This window comes from Danio aesculapii, chromosome 15 (assembly GCF_903798145.1).
Source record: "Danio aesculapii chromosome 15, fDanAes4.1, whole genome shotgun sequence".
NCBI lineage: Eukaryota > Metazoa > Chordata > Actinopteri > Cypriniformes > Danionidae > Danio > Danio aesculapii.
The window spans coordinates 27,006,504-27,022,563 of record NC_079449.1 but is presented as its reverse complement, the minus strand read 5'-3'; the positions used below and the strand labels follow the sequence as shown (position 1 = coordinate 27,022,563).

General features: G+C 43.2%; 1 protein-coding gene across 4 annotated transcripts in view; it reads right to left on the bottom strand.

The window, feature by feature from the left end:
* Positions 1-16,060, bottom strand: part of sorl1 (sortilin-related receptor, L(DLR class) A repeats containing) — a 142,393-nt gene that overhangs the window by 23,399 nt on the left and 102,934 nt on the right. For all 4 annotated transcript variants that reach the window (XM_056474295.1, XM_056474297.1, XM_056474296.1 and 1 more), the window contains exons 25-28: positions 15,233-15,352; positions 15,000-15,125; positions 12,731-12,841; positions 12,510-12,641 (exon numbers count right to left, since the gene is read on the bottom strand). In XM_056474295.1, coding sequence (XP_056330270.1) covers positions 12,510-12,641; positions 12,731-12,841; positions 15,000-15,125; positions 15,233-15,352 — 489 coding nt within the window. The remainder of the gene's footprint in view (positions 1-12,509; positions 12,642-12,730; positions 12,842-14,999; positions 15,126-15,232; positions 15,353-16,060) is intronic.

Genomic DNA, 16,060 nt, shown 5'->3' with positions numbered 1-16,060 from the left:
TGGAAGATTGACGTGATATAGTTGGTCAGCTCTTCTTTTGCCAGGTTGCCTCACCCGATATGTGACTGGCCCAATTTTTTCAAGGATGGTGAAGGGGCTTTGCCAGGTGGCAAGAAACTTGCAGGCAGCATTTGGGATTAGGAGCTTCACTCGATCTCCGGATTGGAACTCCCGTGGTTGGGCTGCCCGATTGTAGTGGCGCTGTTGGGCTTGTTGGGCTTTGACCAGATGCTCCCGGACTAACGGCATGACCCGGTCGATCTTCTCCCTCATCTGTCTCACATGCTCAATTATGGACCGATGGGCTGCCGGCTGCTGCTCCCAGGCTTCTTTAGCCACATCTAGAAGGCCCCGAGGCTGACGACCAAAGAGGAGATCGAAGCGGGTGAAGCCAGTTGAGGACAGGAACTTCTCGTATGCTGAAGAGGACATAAGGCTGCATGAGGTCCCAGTCACGTTTGTCTTCAGCCACTACACAGTAAATTTAGCTATGTTGAATAAACTCTTTAAGAGTTCAATTTAACACTGCACGTGAGTGTATTTGCTCCCACTTAGAATTGGTGTTAAATTAACACTTTTCGTTGTGTTATATTTTCAGAGTAAAATTAACTCGATTTTGAGTTAAAATTGAACACTGTTCAGCGCTGAAAATTGTTACGCTGTTTTACTCTAATGAGAAATGAACTCTGACTGGTGTTCCTTAATTTAACTCCACACAGAAATCAACTCAGGTTAATGTTAATACATCACTAATAAAGAGTCGATTTACAACCCATATGGTGTTGCTTTAACTGTCACAGCCTGCTGGGGTCACAGACCCTGCAGCCGAAGGGCAAGGGGCCCTCAAGAGCCCAAACTGCAAACCAGGTAGAGTGGATGGCCCCAGGGGCAACCTGCTGGGGTGACAGACCCTGCAGCTGAAGGGCAAGGGGCCCTCAAGAGCCCAAACTCCCACCCAGGGAGAATGGTGGGCCCCTGGGGCAACCCTCTGGGGTCACAGACCCTGCAGCTGGAGGGCAGGGGGCCCTCAAGAGCCCAAACTGCAGCCCAGGGATAGTGGCTGGCCCCTGGGGCAGCCCTCTGTGGTGACAGACCCTACAGCTGGAGCCCTCTGTGGTGACAGACCCTACAGCTGGAGGGCAAGGGGCCCTCTAGAGCTCAAACTGCCACCTAGGGACAGTGGCTGGCCCCTGAGTTAACCCGCTGGGGTCAGAGACTCTGCAGCTGAAGGGCAAAGGGTCCTCAAGAGCCTTAATTGCAACCTAGGCAGAGTAGGTGGCCTCTGGGGCAGCCTGCAAAGATCAGACACTGCAGCAGGGGGGCAAGGGGTCCTCAAGAGCTCAAACTGCAACACAGGGAGAGTGGAAGGCCCCTGGGGCAGCCTGCTGGGGTCACAGACCCTGCAGCTGAAAGGCAAGGGGCCCTCAAGAGCCCAAATTTCAATGCAAGGAGAGTGGCTGGACCCTGGTGTAACCTGCTGGGGTCACAGACCCTGCAGCTGGAGGACAAGGGGCCCTCAAGAGCCCAAACTGCCACCCAGGGTGAGTGGCTGGCCCCTGGGGTAGCACGCTGGGGTGAGAGACACTGCAGCTGGAAGGCAAGGGGCCCTCAAGAGCACAAACTGCAACCCAGAGAGAGTGGCTGGCCCCTGGGGTAGCCCGCTGGGGTCACAGACCCTGCAGCAGAAGGGCGAGGGCCCTCAAGAGCCCTAAAAGCCACCCAGGGACAGTAGCTGGCCTCTGGGGCAGCCCGCTGGGGTCACAGACCCTGCAGCTGGAGGGCAGGGGGCCCTCAAGAGCCCAAACTGCAGCCCAAGGATAGGTGCTGGCCCCTGGGGCAGCCCTCTGTGGTGACAGACCCTACAGCTGGAGCCCTCTGTGGTGACAGACCCTACAGCTGGAGGGCAAGGGGCCCTCTAGAGCTCAAACTGCCACCTAGGGACAGTGGCTGGCCCCTGAGTTAACCCGCTGGGGTCAGAGACTCTGCAGCTGAAGGGCAAAGGGTCCTCAAGAGCCTTAATTGCAACCCAGGCAGAGTAGGTGGCCTCTGGGGCAGCCTGCAAAGATCAGACACTGCAGCAGGGGGGCAAGGGGTCCTCAAGAGCTCAAACTGCAACACAGGGAGAGTGGAAGGCCCCTGGGGCAGCCTGCTGGGGTCACAGACCCTGCAGCTGAAAGGCAAGGGGCCCTCAAGAGCCCAAATTTCAATGCAAGGAGAGTGGCTGGACCCTGGTGTAACCTGCTGGGGTCACAGACCCTGCAGCTGGAGGACAAGGGGCCCTCAAGAGCCCAAACTGCCACCCAGGGTGAGTGGCTGGCCCCTGGGGTAGCACGCTGGGGTGAGAGACACTGCAGCTGGAAGGCAAGGGGCCCTCAAGAGCACAAACTGCAACCCAGAGAGAGTGGCTGGCCCCTGGGGTAGCCCGCTGGGGTCACAGACCCTGCAGCAGAAGGGCGAGGGCCCTCAAGAGCCCTAACTGCCACCTAGGGACAGTGGCTGGCCCCTGAGTTAACCCGCTGGGGTCAGAGACTCTGCAGCTGAAGGGCAAAGGGTCCTCAAGAGCCTTAATTGCAACCCAGGCAGAGTAGGTGGCCTCTGGGGCAGCCTGCAAAGATCAGACACTGCAGCAGGGGGGCAAGGGGTCCTCAAGAGCTCAAACTGCAACACAGGGAGAGTGGAAGGTGTAACCCCCATAAAATAATGAATGGGTGTAGATAAAACAGATTAGACAGATAAAACAGATAAGACAGATAAAATAATAAATAAATATACACCTCATCATCATTATTAATGTGTTAAAGTGTTGATGCTAAAATAAGTATCAAAATAAAATGTATAAAAAATGTTAAAACATGTATATGTGAGTTATAATTCTCTGATTGGGTGTCAGGCTGTCAGTAGTCTTAAGTCAGCAAATGAGAGCGCTGGATGCTCATCTCCGCCCCCTTGTGGTTGCGGATATTACTGAAACATCGGAAGAGACACACAGCGTGACAGAAAAGAAAACCGAGTGATTATAAAGTAAATATAGCGAAAATACACTAGTTAAAACTTTTAAAACCAATATAATGTTAAAAATATAAGTCTATAGCACAAGGATGGCGAGGGATTGAGTAGATATATGCTGATTTGAGTGTGATGGATGCATTTTGACTTGCTCACAGACATCACTGTGGTCACGTGTACCTGATAGGAATTTAAAAAAAAAAAGAATACATTGGAAGAACAGGTAACTGAAATTAATGTTATTTGTTATGACAATATTTTTTTGTATATGTTTTGTGGATGTTTTGATGCTATTTTGTGCTTTATGTATATATTTTTTATTATACTGTGATACTGAAAATTTGCTCTGGTCTGTGAAAACAGGCCAGGTTTTTTTTGTTGCTGGATTTTGGAATTCTTGCGATTCTCGGTTGATGGCGAGCCTCCCAAGTGCAGTTTCAGTGGACCTACAGGAAAGGACTGATTTCTAGGGAAAAGGGACACTTGCTTTTTCTACTATTTCTCTTCACTCAAGTAAGAGGATTTGATCCTTAAGACTGTTTTTTTTTCCAAGAGGAGGACATTTTGTGAGTACCCAAAAGACAGTTGAAAGTAAATAATTAATTTATTTTATTTTGATCTTCCTGGATTTGAACTTTGATAAATGTGGAAACATTTTATTTGGTTACATGTAACAAAACAATTTGGAAATTGTTGATTTATTTGAACTCTCATCTATGTTGATTTAATTGTGAATTTAACAAAATTTTACAACATCATATAAAGGGTGCACCCGGGGTATATTTTTACTTAGTGTTTATTCTATTGTTATTTCTTTTGTGTGTGTATATAATACAGAACAACGTTTTGCAACATATCTTTTTGTCTCTGTGAGTTACTCAGCATCACCACTACCTCCTTTCCCGTTCTTAGTAATCTTCTGATTTTAATAATTTGGTCCTTTAAGGTTTAATACCCGTTACAAAGTGGCGAGCCAGCCAGGAGGTGGCGCTGTTGCTGAGTATTAATTACATTCTAAGCCATTATTTTTGCCTACGTTGACCAGTAAAAATTGACAATGGATATAATAGAGGCAGAAGGTATTAAAATTCCGAATTCAGTGATCATTAGCGGTTTAACACAAGACAAAAGTGATGATGAGCTGTTTGATTTTCTAAAACAATATGGTTCTTTTGCCAAAACAGTTTTTATTAGTGACAAGGATTCTGAGTTTTATCAAAGTGTTATTCTTGAATATACCAGTGGCCAAGCTTTGCATTCTCTAGAGCCACAGCTACCTTATACTCACCAGCTATCCAGTAACCCAAGTGTTATTTACCATGTGAGAGCATTATCTAGTGTGTTTACACAGTATAAGGGAACCAGTGTCACAAAGTCATACCTGGAGGGACTGAAAGAAGTAGCAAAATTGAGTGGGACTGATTTTGAGATTGTCTTGAGCCAGATGCTGTCGCAAATAAGTGCTGAGCTCACTCCAACGTCCGCTGACACTGAGGCTGATGACGAGGATCTGGATGAACAGCATGCTCAGGTATGTCCTGAAGAGAGTTTTACCCCAGCCCCTGTCAAAATTAGCCAACCAGATGACTCACTGTCACAACATACCTCTGCCAAACCAAGTGAGCCCCCCCCTCTTAACCTCCTCAAAGGTGTTAAATCCACCTGAGGTTCAAAAACTCGTAATTGAACATGTGGTGAGATCTGGGGAAGTGGCTACTCAAGGACTTATGCAGCAAAGGCTGAGGGTATTTTCAGGAAAATGTCCCAGACCCGGAAGTGAGGTCGATTACGACACTTGGCGCTCCAGTGTAGAGCTAATGCTGAAAGATTCCACCTTATCTGATTTGAACGTATCCAGGAAAATAGTAGACAGTCTTTTACCCCCCGCAGCAGATGTTATAAAACATCTTAGCTCTGAAGCTCCATCATCAGCTTACCTTCAGTTGCTGGATTCTGCTTTTGGAGTTGTTGAGGATGGAGATGAACTCCTTGCAAAGTTCATGAATACTCTGCAGGACGCTGGTGAAAAGCCATCTACTTACTTGTACAGATTGCAGACAGCTTTGAGAGTGACAATAAAAAGAGGTGGTGTCTCACCTGAAGAAGCAGATCGGCATCTTCTTAAGCAGTTCTGTAGAGGCTGCTGGGATAATGATCTAATTACTGACCTGCAGCTAGAGCGAAGGCGTAATGATCCTCCTTCATTTGGGCAGCTTCTACTTATGCTACGCACTGAAGAAGACAAACACACCGCAAAAGTCACTCGTATGAAGCAGCATCTTGGGTCTTCTAAACCAAGAGCAGTAATGCACTCGCAAAGGACGTGGGTTTCTTCTGAGGTGGAGCAAGGAGAAGTTTCAAACATGGTATCACTTGCAGCTGAAACTAAGGAGATCAAGAGACAGATAGCAAAACTACAAAGTCAGTTGGCTAGCCTTGTTCCTGCGCATAAAACCCAGAAGAAAGCTTCACAGCAAGCAGTAGTAAATAAACTGGACAAAAAGAAGTCAGATACTGCTAACCAGTTAACTAGGGCTTCAGTTAGCCAAAGACAAAAGGACAGGCCTAGACCATGGTACTGCTTCACCTGTGGTGAGGATTGTCATATTGCATCCTCATGCACTTCTGAGCCAAACCCCACACTTGTTAATGCCAAGCGTAAACTTTTGAGAGAGAAACAGCTACTATGGGACTCTCAGAACGCCAACTCCAACCCTTATTTAAACTAGAATCAGTCCTTGTTGTGGGACAGACAGGGGCTGAGTTGGAATCACAATGTCCCAATACTAATCATGTTTTTGAAAAAAGTCAGGTTTCTAAAGTGCAAAGCACTAGCTTGCCAAAGGGGTTAATAGGTGCTATGAGCATTGCTGAAGTTACTATAGCTAATGAAAAATGCAACTGTTTATTGGATACAGGCTCTCAAGTGACAACAGTTCCAAAGTCCTTCTATGAACAGCATCTCTCAGGATACCCAATTAAGTCCATTGATGATATCCTGGAAGTAGAAGGCGCAAATGGTCTATCTGTTCCTTACGAAGGATACATAGAAATGGGAATTACCTTTCCAGAAGAATTACTAGGAGTGAGCATTGAAATACCTACAGTAGCCTTAGTAGTTCCTGATGTAAAAGCTCACAATCAGTCAATGGTTCTTATAGGGACAAACACCTTGGATGTTCTCTATAAGAAGTATTTAAGTGCTGATCCCCCAAAATTTCAACCTTGTTCATATGGTTACAAAGTGGTACTTAAAACTCTTGAAATAAGATGGAGACAAAACACAAGTGGTGTTCTTGGCCATGTACGATTGAGAAGTCGAGCACCCAAAGTTTTAAAGGCTGGTCAGACTGTAGTGGTGGGAGGTTCAGTTACAAATCCATGCAGAATAGATCAGACTATACTTGTGGAGCACTCACTTGATTCGTCTCTACCTGGAGGGGTGTTTGTCAAGCGGTGTCTCCTTAATCAGCCTAAGAACCAGATAAATAGCCTACCAGTTGTGCTTACCAATGAGACAAATCATAACATTACTCTCCCACCCAGATGTGTGATCGCTGAGCTCCATGCTGTGGATTCTTTACAGCCTCTTTCAAAAACTTCCAATAGGAATGGAGAGGGTGATTTCACTCTGAACTTCGGTGATTCCCCCTTACCTCAGGTATGGAAGGAGCGCATTTCTAAAAAACTCAGAGAAATACCTGAAGTGTTCAGTCATCATGACCTAGATTTTGGCCACACCCAGAAAGTGAAGCATAGCATTAAATTGCACGATGAAACTCCCTTTAAACAGAGGGCACGACCTATTCATCCACAAGATATTGAGGCAGTTCGTAGGCATCTACAAGATCTTCTTGCAAGTGGAGTCATCCGGGAATCAGAGTCACCTTTCTCTTCTCCAATTGTGGTGGTGAGGAAGAAGAATGGGGATGTACGTCTATGTATAGATTATCGCAAGCTAAATGTTCAAACAGTAAGAGATGCCTATGCATTGCCGAATCTTGAGGAAACATTCTCTGCTCTGACAGGATCTAAATGGTTCTCTGTCCTCGATTTAAAATCTGGGTACTACCAGATAGAAGTGGATGAGGCAGACAAACCCAAAACCGCCTTTGTCTGTCCACTGGGATTTTGGGAGTTTAATCGCATGCCACAGGGTGTGACGAATGCCCCAAGTACATTCCAAAGATTAATGGAAAAATGTATGGGGGACATTAATCTGAAGGAGGTACTTGTTTTCTTGGACGACTTAATAGTTTTCTCAGACACATTGGAAGAACATGAGACTCGACTATTAAATGTCCTGTTTCATCTAAAGGAATACGGTCTGAAACTCTCCTTGGAAAAATGTAAGTTTTTCCAGACTTCAGTCCGCTATTTGGGACATATCGTGTCAGAGCATGGAGTGGAGACTGACCCCGAGAAGGTTCAAGCTTTAAAAACCTGGCCTGTACCTAAAAACCTAAAAGAACTTAGGTCTTTCTTAGGTTTTGGGGGATATTATCGTCGTTTCATCAAGGACTACTCTAAAATAGTGAAGCCACTTAATGATCTGACCTCAGGATATCCTCCGCTAAGAAAGGGTGCCAAGAAGTGTAACAAAGGAAGCCAGTACCATATCCCAAAAGAGTCCTTTGGTGATCGATGGACGCCTTCTTGTGAAGAAGCATTTCGAACCATTATAGAAAAACTCACTTCTGCACCTATTCTGGGATTTGCTGACCCCAAACTCCCTTATTTTCTCCACACTGATGCAAGTACAAAAGGACTAGGGGCAGCACTTTATCAAGAACAGGATGGGCAGATGCGTGCAATAGCATTCGCAAGCAGAGGGTTGTCTCACAGTGAGTCTAGATATCCTGCTCACAAACTTGAATTCCTTGCCCTAAAATGGGCAGTGACTGAAAAGTTTAATGACTACTTATACGGTAACCAGTTCACCGTTATTACAGATAGCAACCCTTTGACTTATATCCTCACTACAGCAAAATTGGATGCGACAAGTTATCGATGGCTGTCAGCTCTTTCCACCTTCTCTTTCAAATTGCAGTACAGAGCTGGCAAGCAGAATATAGATGCGGACAGTCTCTCAAGGAGACCCCAGGAAACCATTCCTGAGACTGCTTGGTCCAGTAAAGAGCAGGAAAGAATCCATCAATTTGTACAACACCATCACCATGATGCTGCAGACGTTGTTAGTGCCCCAAATGATGTAGTCCATGCTATTTGCGAAAAGCACCTTATCAACCAGGACACAGCTTCTGGGGTTGCACTGGTGGGATCACTTGCACTCCGTCCTGATGCTGTACCTGATGAGTATGGAGAGGATTGTAATTTAGATGGATTACCTGTTATGCCTTACCTACCACATGAGATTGGTGAAAAGCAGAGAGCAGACTCAGCCCTTCGAGAAGTTATTTTCCACTTGGAGTTGGGGGAGAAACCTTCTCCTACAGTGCGAAAAGAGATTCCAACTTTTCCTCTTTTTCTAAAGGAGTGGAATCGTCTTGAGTTGCGAGATGGAATACTCTATAGAAGAAGGCAGGAAAATAATTCACTCACTTACCAACTAGTACTCCCTGAGGATTTAAGACCCTTGGTGATGAGCAGTTTACATGATGACATGGGTCACCTAGGGATTGAGAGGACTGTAGATCTGATTCGATCTCGTTTCTACTGGCCAAAAATGGCTGCAGATGTGGAACGAAAAGTAAAGGAGTGTAGTCGCTGTGTGCGTAGGAAGGCACAACCCCAAAAAGCAGCTCCTCTGGTCAATTTTCATGCCACTAGGCCGTTACAGCTGGTGTGTATGGATTTCCTTTCATTGGAACCTGACAGGAGTAATACCAAAGACATCTTGGTTATTACAGACTTTTTTACCAAGTATGCAGTGGCTTATCCTACACCTAATCAGAAGGCTAAAACAGTAGCAAAGTGTCTTTGGGAGAACTTTGTCACACACTATGGGTTTCCTGAACGCTTGCATAGTGACCAGGGCCCTGATTTTGAGTCACATGTCATCAGAGAGCTCTGTGAAGTGTCAGGCATAAAGAAAAGCCGAACAACTCCCTATCACCCGCAGGGAAACCCGGTTGAACGCTTCAATAGGACCCTGCTGGGCATGTTGGGTACTTTGGAGGAAAAAGATAAAGCCCATTGGAAAGACTTTGTCAAGCCACTTGTCCATGCGTACAATTGTACGAAGCATGAAGTCACTGGGTTTACTCCTTATGAATTGATGTTTGGCAGACAGCCAAGATTGCCTGTTGACCTTGCTTTTGGTCTGCCTCATCATGGGAAATCAGATGTCATTCCTCATTCAGAGTATGTAAAACAGCTGAAATCACACTTGAAGGAAAGCTATTTGCTTGCTTCACAAGGTATGATGAAAACTGCTGAAAAGAACAAAACCAGGTTTGACAAATCTGTCACTCATTCTTCTTTGGAGGTCGGGGATCGTGTCTTGGTGCGAAATGTCAGACTGCGTGGTAAGCACAAGTTAGCGGACAAGTGGGAATCTGAGGTGTATGTGGTGGTAAAGAAGGCTGGCGACTTACCTGTCTACACAGTTCATCCTGAAAGCAGTGAAAGTCCCCTTCGTACCCTTCACAGGGACCTCCTTCTTCCTTGTGGTTACCTGCCATTGTCAAACATTTCAAACCCCTCCCCACCCAAAATGTCAAGACCTAGAACAAGGCAGAATCCAGGTTTCCAACAACTTGAAGAGGATTGTCCTTTCCTTAGTCCAGAAGATGAGGATTATGAGTGGTATGGTGATAACCATCAAAATGTGGAACCATTGCAGTTTTCTACAGTGTATGATGTTCCCCAACCAGTAAGAGGAAAGAGTGTGTCTTTAGCTGATGAATCAGCTGGTCAAAACCTTGGACAAGATGGAACTCAATGCAAGGAAGGAACTCAAAAAGATAACCTACCTGTAACTCCTCCAGTTGACAACTTACCTGATGATCTTCCAGCCAATGATCCTCCAGTTTATAATGCACCTGTACACTCTTCAGTTGATAACCCATCTGATGATGTTCTGGAAGTCTGTGAAACAACTGAGACACCTGGAAAAGACCAACCTGAAACTGATAACAATAAAGACTTACCAATTCAGAGAGAGAGTAAAGTTGAAGAGGCAAATGATTCAGAAAACTCTGTTTCTTGTGAAAGAGAAGAACAACAATCAGAACAAGAAATACCTCCACTAAGACGTTCTGTAAGGGAGAGAGACAAACCTGAGAGACTTACCTACTTCCAGCTTGGAAATCCTCTGTCTCATGTTGTTCAGTCTCTGTTTCAAGGATTAAGCACTGCTCTTGTTAACTCTCTCAATAGTGTTGAAGATCTGGGTGATCCTCCTATAACTTCTGACATTCCAGCAAACATAGTGACTACTCAACCGCTCAGAGCATGCAAAGGGACTTGCATTGTTTCAAGAGGGGAAGGTGTAACCCCCATAAAATAATGAATGAGTGTAGATAAAACAGATTAGACAGATAAAACAGATAAGACAGATAAAATAATAAATAAATATACACCTCATCATCATTATTAATGTGTTAAAGTGTTGATGCTAAAATAAGTATCAAAATAAAATGTATAAAGAATGTTAAAACATGTATATGTGAGTTATAATTCTCTGATTGGGTGTCAGGCTGTCAGTAGTCTTAAGACAGCAAATGAGAGCGCTGGATGCTCATCTCCGCCCCCTTGTGGTTGCGGATATTACTGAAACATCGGAAGAGACACACAGCGTGACAGAAAAGAAAACCGAGTGATTATAAAGTAAATATAGCGAAAATACACTAGTTAAAACTTTTAAAACCAATATAATGTTAAAAATATAAGTCTATAGCACAAGGATGGCGAGGGATTGAGTAGATATATGCTGATTTGAGTGTGATGGATGCATTTTGACTTGCTCACAGACATCACTGTGGTCACGTGTACCTGATAGGAATTAAGAAAAAAAAAAGAATACATTGGAAGAACAGGTAACTGAAATTAATGTTATTTGTTATGACAATATTTTTTTTGTATATGTTTTGTGGATGTTTTGATGCTATTTTGTGCTTTATGTATATATTTTTTATTATACTGTGATACTGAAAATTTGCTCTGGTCTGTGAAAACAGGCCAGGTTTTTTTTGTTGCTGGATTTTGGAATTCTTGCGATTCTCGGTTGATGGCGAGCCTCCCAAGTGCAGTTTCAGTGGACCTACAGGAAAGGACTGATTTCTAGGGAAAAGGGACACTTGCTTTTTCTACTATTTCTCTTCACTCAAGTAAGAGGATTTGATCCTTAAGACTGTTTTTTTTTCCAAGAGGAGGACATTTTGTGAGTACCCAAAAGACAGTTGAAAGTAAATAATTAATTTATTTTATTTTGATCTTCCTGGATTTGAAACTTGATAAATGTGGAAACATTTTATTTGGTTACATGTAACAAAACAATTTGGAAATTGTTGATTTATTTGAACTCTCATCTATGTTGATTTAATTGTGAATTTAACAAAATTTTACAACATCATATAAAGGGTGCACCCGGGGTATATTTTTACTTAGTGTTTATTCTATTGTTATTTCTTTTGTGTGTGTATATAATACAGAACAACGTTTTGCAACATATCTTTTTGTCTCTGTGAGTTACTCAGCATCACCACTACCTCCTTTCCCGTTCTTAGTAATCTTCTGATTTTAATAATTTGGTCCTTTAAGGTTTAATACCCGTTACACAAAACTTTAAATAAAATTAAATTTTGATACTACAATACTGGCCAAATCCCAATTCTATTTTTTTACCCCTACCCCTTTACTCTGGAAACAGAATGTGAAGGGGAAGAGCTTAATATTTTACCCCTAACAAATGGGACAGCACAACAGCACTACAGCACCAGCACACACCATCATATGTCATCACGATCTCTTACTTCAATGAGATCGATGATGGTGACTGCTGTAGTTATTCCAGTTGTGTTATTTTTTGTCACTGAAGACAAAGATATCGTGTTATCATAACGATTTAATGTGGCAATAAGCTCGTAACTGTACTGTGTATTTACATTGTGGCCAAATTCATCAAAACACACAAAAACACCATTAACATTATACCAGACACTGTACAAAGCTTATTCCCTGCCACTAGACTTTTCTGACCGGGTATTCAAGTGTCATTGAGTGACAGATGTGAAAGTATGTTGTGGGACTACTAAACAGGAGTTATTATTATGGATTATACATAGCAAAGTTTAGCCTTTCACATTAGCCCTACACCTTCAAGCTAAAGAGAATTGGGACACCTCTACTCCTTCAGGTGAACGCGCAAAACAAGGGGTAGGGCTAAGGGGAGGAATTGGGATTGGGTCTGTGTTGTTTTACTGTATTTGTAATTAAATAAATGCAAGCTTAAAACACTGAAGAGAGTTTCAAAAGTATACATGTTCCTAAAATATCGGTTTCTAATGTTCACATTTTAGATATTAAATCATTGGACTCACAGCATCCAGCATATATGGGGTCCTCATCAGAACCATCAGCACAGTGCCGAGTCCCGTCACAAACCAGAGACTGAAACAGACACTGCGCTCGATTTCTGCACACAAACTCCATATAGTGTGCACAGAGTGGACCTGTGAAACACACTCTGTTATTAGCACCCTCTAGTTCCAATTACAAAACAACATGCATATCAATTTCACTTCAGAAATGGAGAACATACCACAGTTTTGCTCATCAGCGCCACCTGGACAGTCCTCAACACCATTGCAGTGAGCACTTGCAGGTAGACAGGTGCCATTCGAGCATAAGAAGCCATTGCACTTTTGCCTCCCTGCAGAACGACACCAGAAAATATGAATATACAGTAAATAAGTTGCCCTCTGATGGCACTTATTATTGTTATTCATGGACAGTGACAGAACATGTACACATACCTTTAAGATTTTACATCAAAAAAGGAAGATTTTACTATATTTTTGTGTATTTTCATTGTAGTAAATAAAGAAAAGCCATCACAAAATAAAGAATTTAGGCCACAAATATTTAAAAAATGTACCTGCAAAATAGTGGAGGGACTGATTTACAGTTTAAGTGCCCATTTGTGTTCCACAAAAAATGTTTGAAATAGAGATGACAACTCCAACCCCCCACCCCCCACAAAAAATATGTATTGTTGTTAATCATTAACTGTAATTATACAAGAAGTGTCTATTACTATGGCATGACAGGATGTGCAAATGACAATACAAACGTAAGCATCCTCAACAAAAGAAAAAACTTTGTACTGTAAATAAAAAGCTTTTAGGATTTGACACATATGTCTATATATCCACTCACCGGCCACTTTATTAGGTACAGCTGTTTAACTGCTTGTTAACGCACATTTCTAATCAGCCAATAACATGGCAGGAACTCAATAATATTAGGCATGTAGACACAGTAAAGACGATCTACTGTAGCTTAAACCGAGCATCAGAATGGGGAAGAAAGGGCATTTAAGTGAATTTGAACGTGGCATGGTTGTTAGTGCCAGACAGGCTGGTCTGAGTATTTCAGAAACTGCTGATCTACTGGGAGAGCTACACTGGGTGCCACTCCTGTCAGCTAAGAGCAAGAAACTGAGCCTCCATTTCGCACAGGCTCACCAAAATTAGACAATAGAAGATTGGAAAAGCATTGCCTGGTCTGAGGAGTTTCAAATTTTACTGTGACATTTGAATGATAGGGTCAGATTTTGGCATCATCTCCATGAAAGCATGGATCCAGCCTGGCTTGTATTAATGATTCTGGCTGGTGGTGGTGGAGTAGTGGTGTGCAGGATATTTTCTTGGCACACTTTGGCCCCTATTAGTACCAATTGAGCATCGTTGTGTCAATGCCACACCCTACTTGAGTATTGTTGCTGACCATGTCCATCCCTTTATGACCACAGTGTACTCATTTTCTAATGGCTACTTCCAGCAAGACAACACACCATGACATAAAACGTGAATCATCTCAGACTGTCTTTTTTGAACGTAACAATAAGTTCACTGTACTCAAAGGGCCTCCACAGTCAGCAGATCTCAATGCAATAGAGCACCTTTGGGATATGGTGGAATGGGAGATTCGCATCATGGATGAGCAGCCGACAAATATGCAACAACTGCGTGATGCTATCATGTCAATATGGACCAAAATCTGAGGAATATTTCCAGTACCTTGTTGAATCTATGGCACATAGGATTAAGGCAGTTCTGAAGGCAAAAGTGCGTCCAACCCAGTGCTAGTAAGGTGTACCTAAAAAAGTGGCCAGCGAGTGTATGTCAGTCATTGATTTTATATATAGCCTTCATGAGTAAACATTGGTCAGTTTGTAAGATATACTTATATATATTTACATATTGTGTGTGTGTGTGTGTGTGTGTATATATATATATACACACACACACACACACACACACACACACACACACACACACACACACACACACACACACACACACACACACACACACACACACACACACACACACACGTTTACTCATGAAGGACCATAACAAATTAAAGGCAAATGCCATACAGTTATTGGCCCAATCTTTTATGTACTTCACATGAATAACATGTCAATATTACAATATTATGTTAATGATTTAAATTTAGCAGCTGAGTTAGACAATACACTAATCCATTTCAGATAATTAGCGATCTGATAATGCTGCCCACAATGGATGCGGTGCAACCTCAAATGGTAAACTGATGCTCAATTCTCTTTCTCCAGGCATAGTGGCAGAGAGCTGTTTATAAACTCATGCTTTGCTCGCTTCATTTTACTTCTGCAGTGGCTGAAAGTGTTTTGCAAGCAAGTCGAATGTGTCTTAAAATAATGACTTCTGTGCTTGATCGACCATAAATAAGCAATATCAGCTTAAATGATAATCAGTAATTAATCAATCATTGGCATCCTTGGTTTGATTTGACATGAGGACGAGTTAGCTTTTATGACTGACCACACTGCGTAGGGTCCTCGTCTGAGCCATCCTGGCAGTCGTCGTCTCCGTCACAGACCCAGCGCTGAGGAATACAGTGACCTGTGTGACACTGGAAACTATTGCTCTCACACGTATGGTGACCCACTTCATAAAACAGAAAGAGGAAGAGATGGATGTTAAAGATGCAAATATGGCATGTTTTACTGTATATTTTTGCAAGTATGTGTGCAAATGAGTCTGTTTTCTCTCACCAGTGCAGTTGGTCTCATCTGACCAGTCCCTGCAGTCGTTGTCCCCGTCACAGCGCCATGCGTCCCGAATACAAGCGCCTCTTGCGCAGGTGAACTCTCCTGGTCCACACTTGTGAGATTCTAAAAGGAAAGATAAGACACATTGAGAAAGACTACTCAAAAATATGTCATAACTTTTGAAACATGCGAGAGCACTTGCAGGTGGCAAAATCTTAAGCCTGAGACAAATTTGGGAAATCCTAAAAGATTCCTGAAATCCTAGGCTAAAACTGGTGATCTTTGATCTTAGGTTTGATATGTTCACAGACAGCCGCTTAGTGCCTGTTGCGATCAGATTTTTCTTTTGATAAAGTTTTGGCAGTGTCAGAAGATTTCAGACACTTTCCTACAGTGTGACAACAGCTGTGATGTGCGTCAATCCAAGAACCAATAGGAGCTCTGAATTATGTGACGCAATCCATGCGACAATTCAAACAACCGCGGAGAAATGTCAAAACAGATTTTTTTCTACTTGGTTTTATTATTGAGACACGCCGTGTGCAAAATTGCTGCGATTGTTTCCGTTTGCTGTGAGGAATCATTTCAGAACGCGGGATAGGGAAAGTGTCACGGGTGGATGACGTCAAACCCCGGGGGTGTTTTCTTTCGTGTTTGGCGTGCCTTCATTGTCGTTCAGTCTGACTTTATGACAGCTGAGATCTTACAGTGAAAAAAACGGACAGTGTGAGCCGGCCTTAAACTGGTTTGAAATGTGCTCTTTATAAAGCTTAATGTTTAAATCCATGCATCATAGAATCAGAACGAGCTTTATTGCCAGGTGTGTTCACA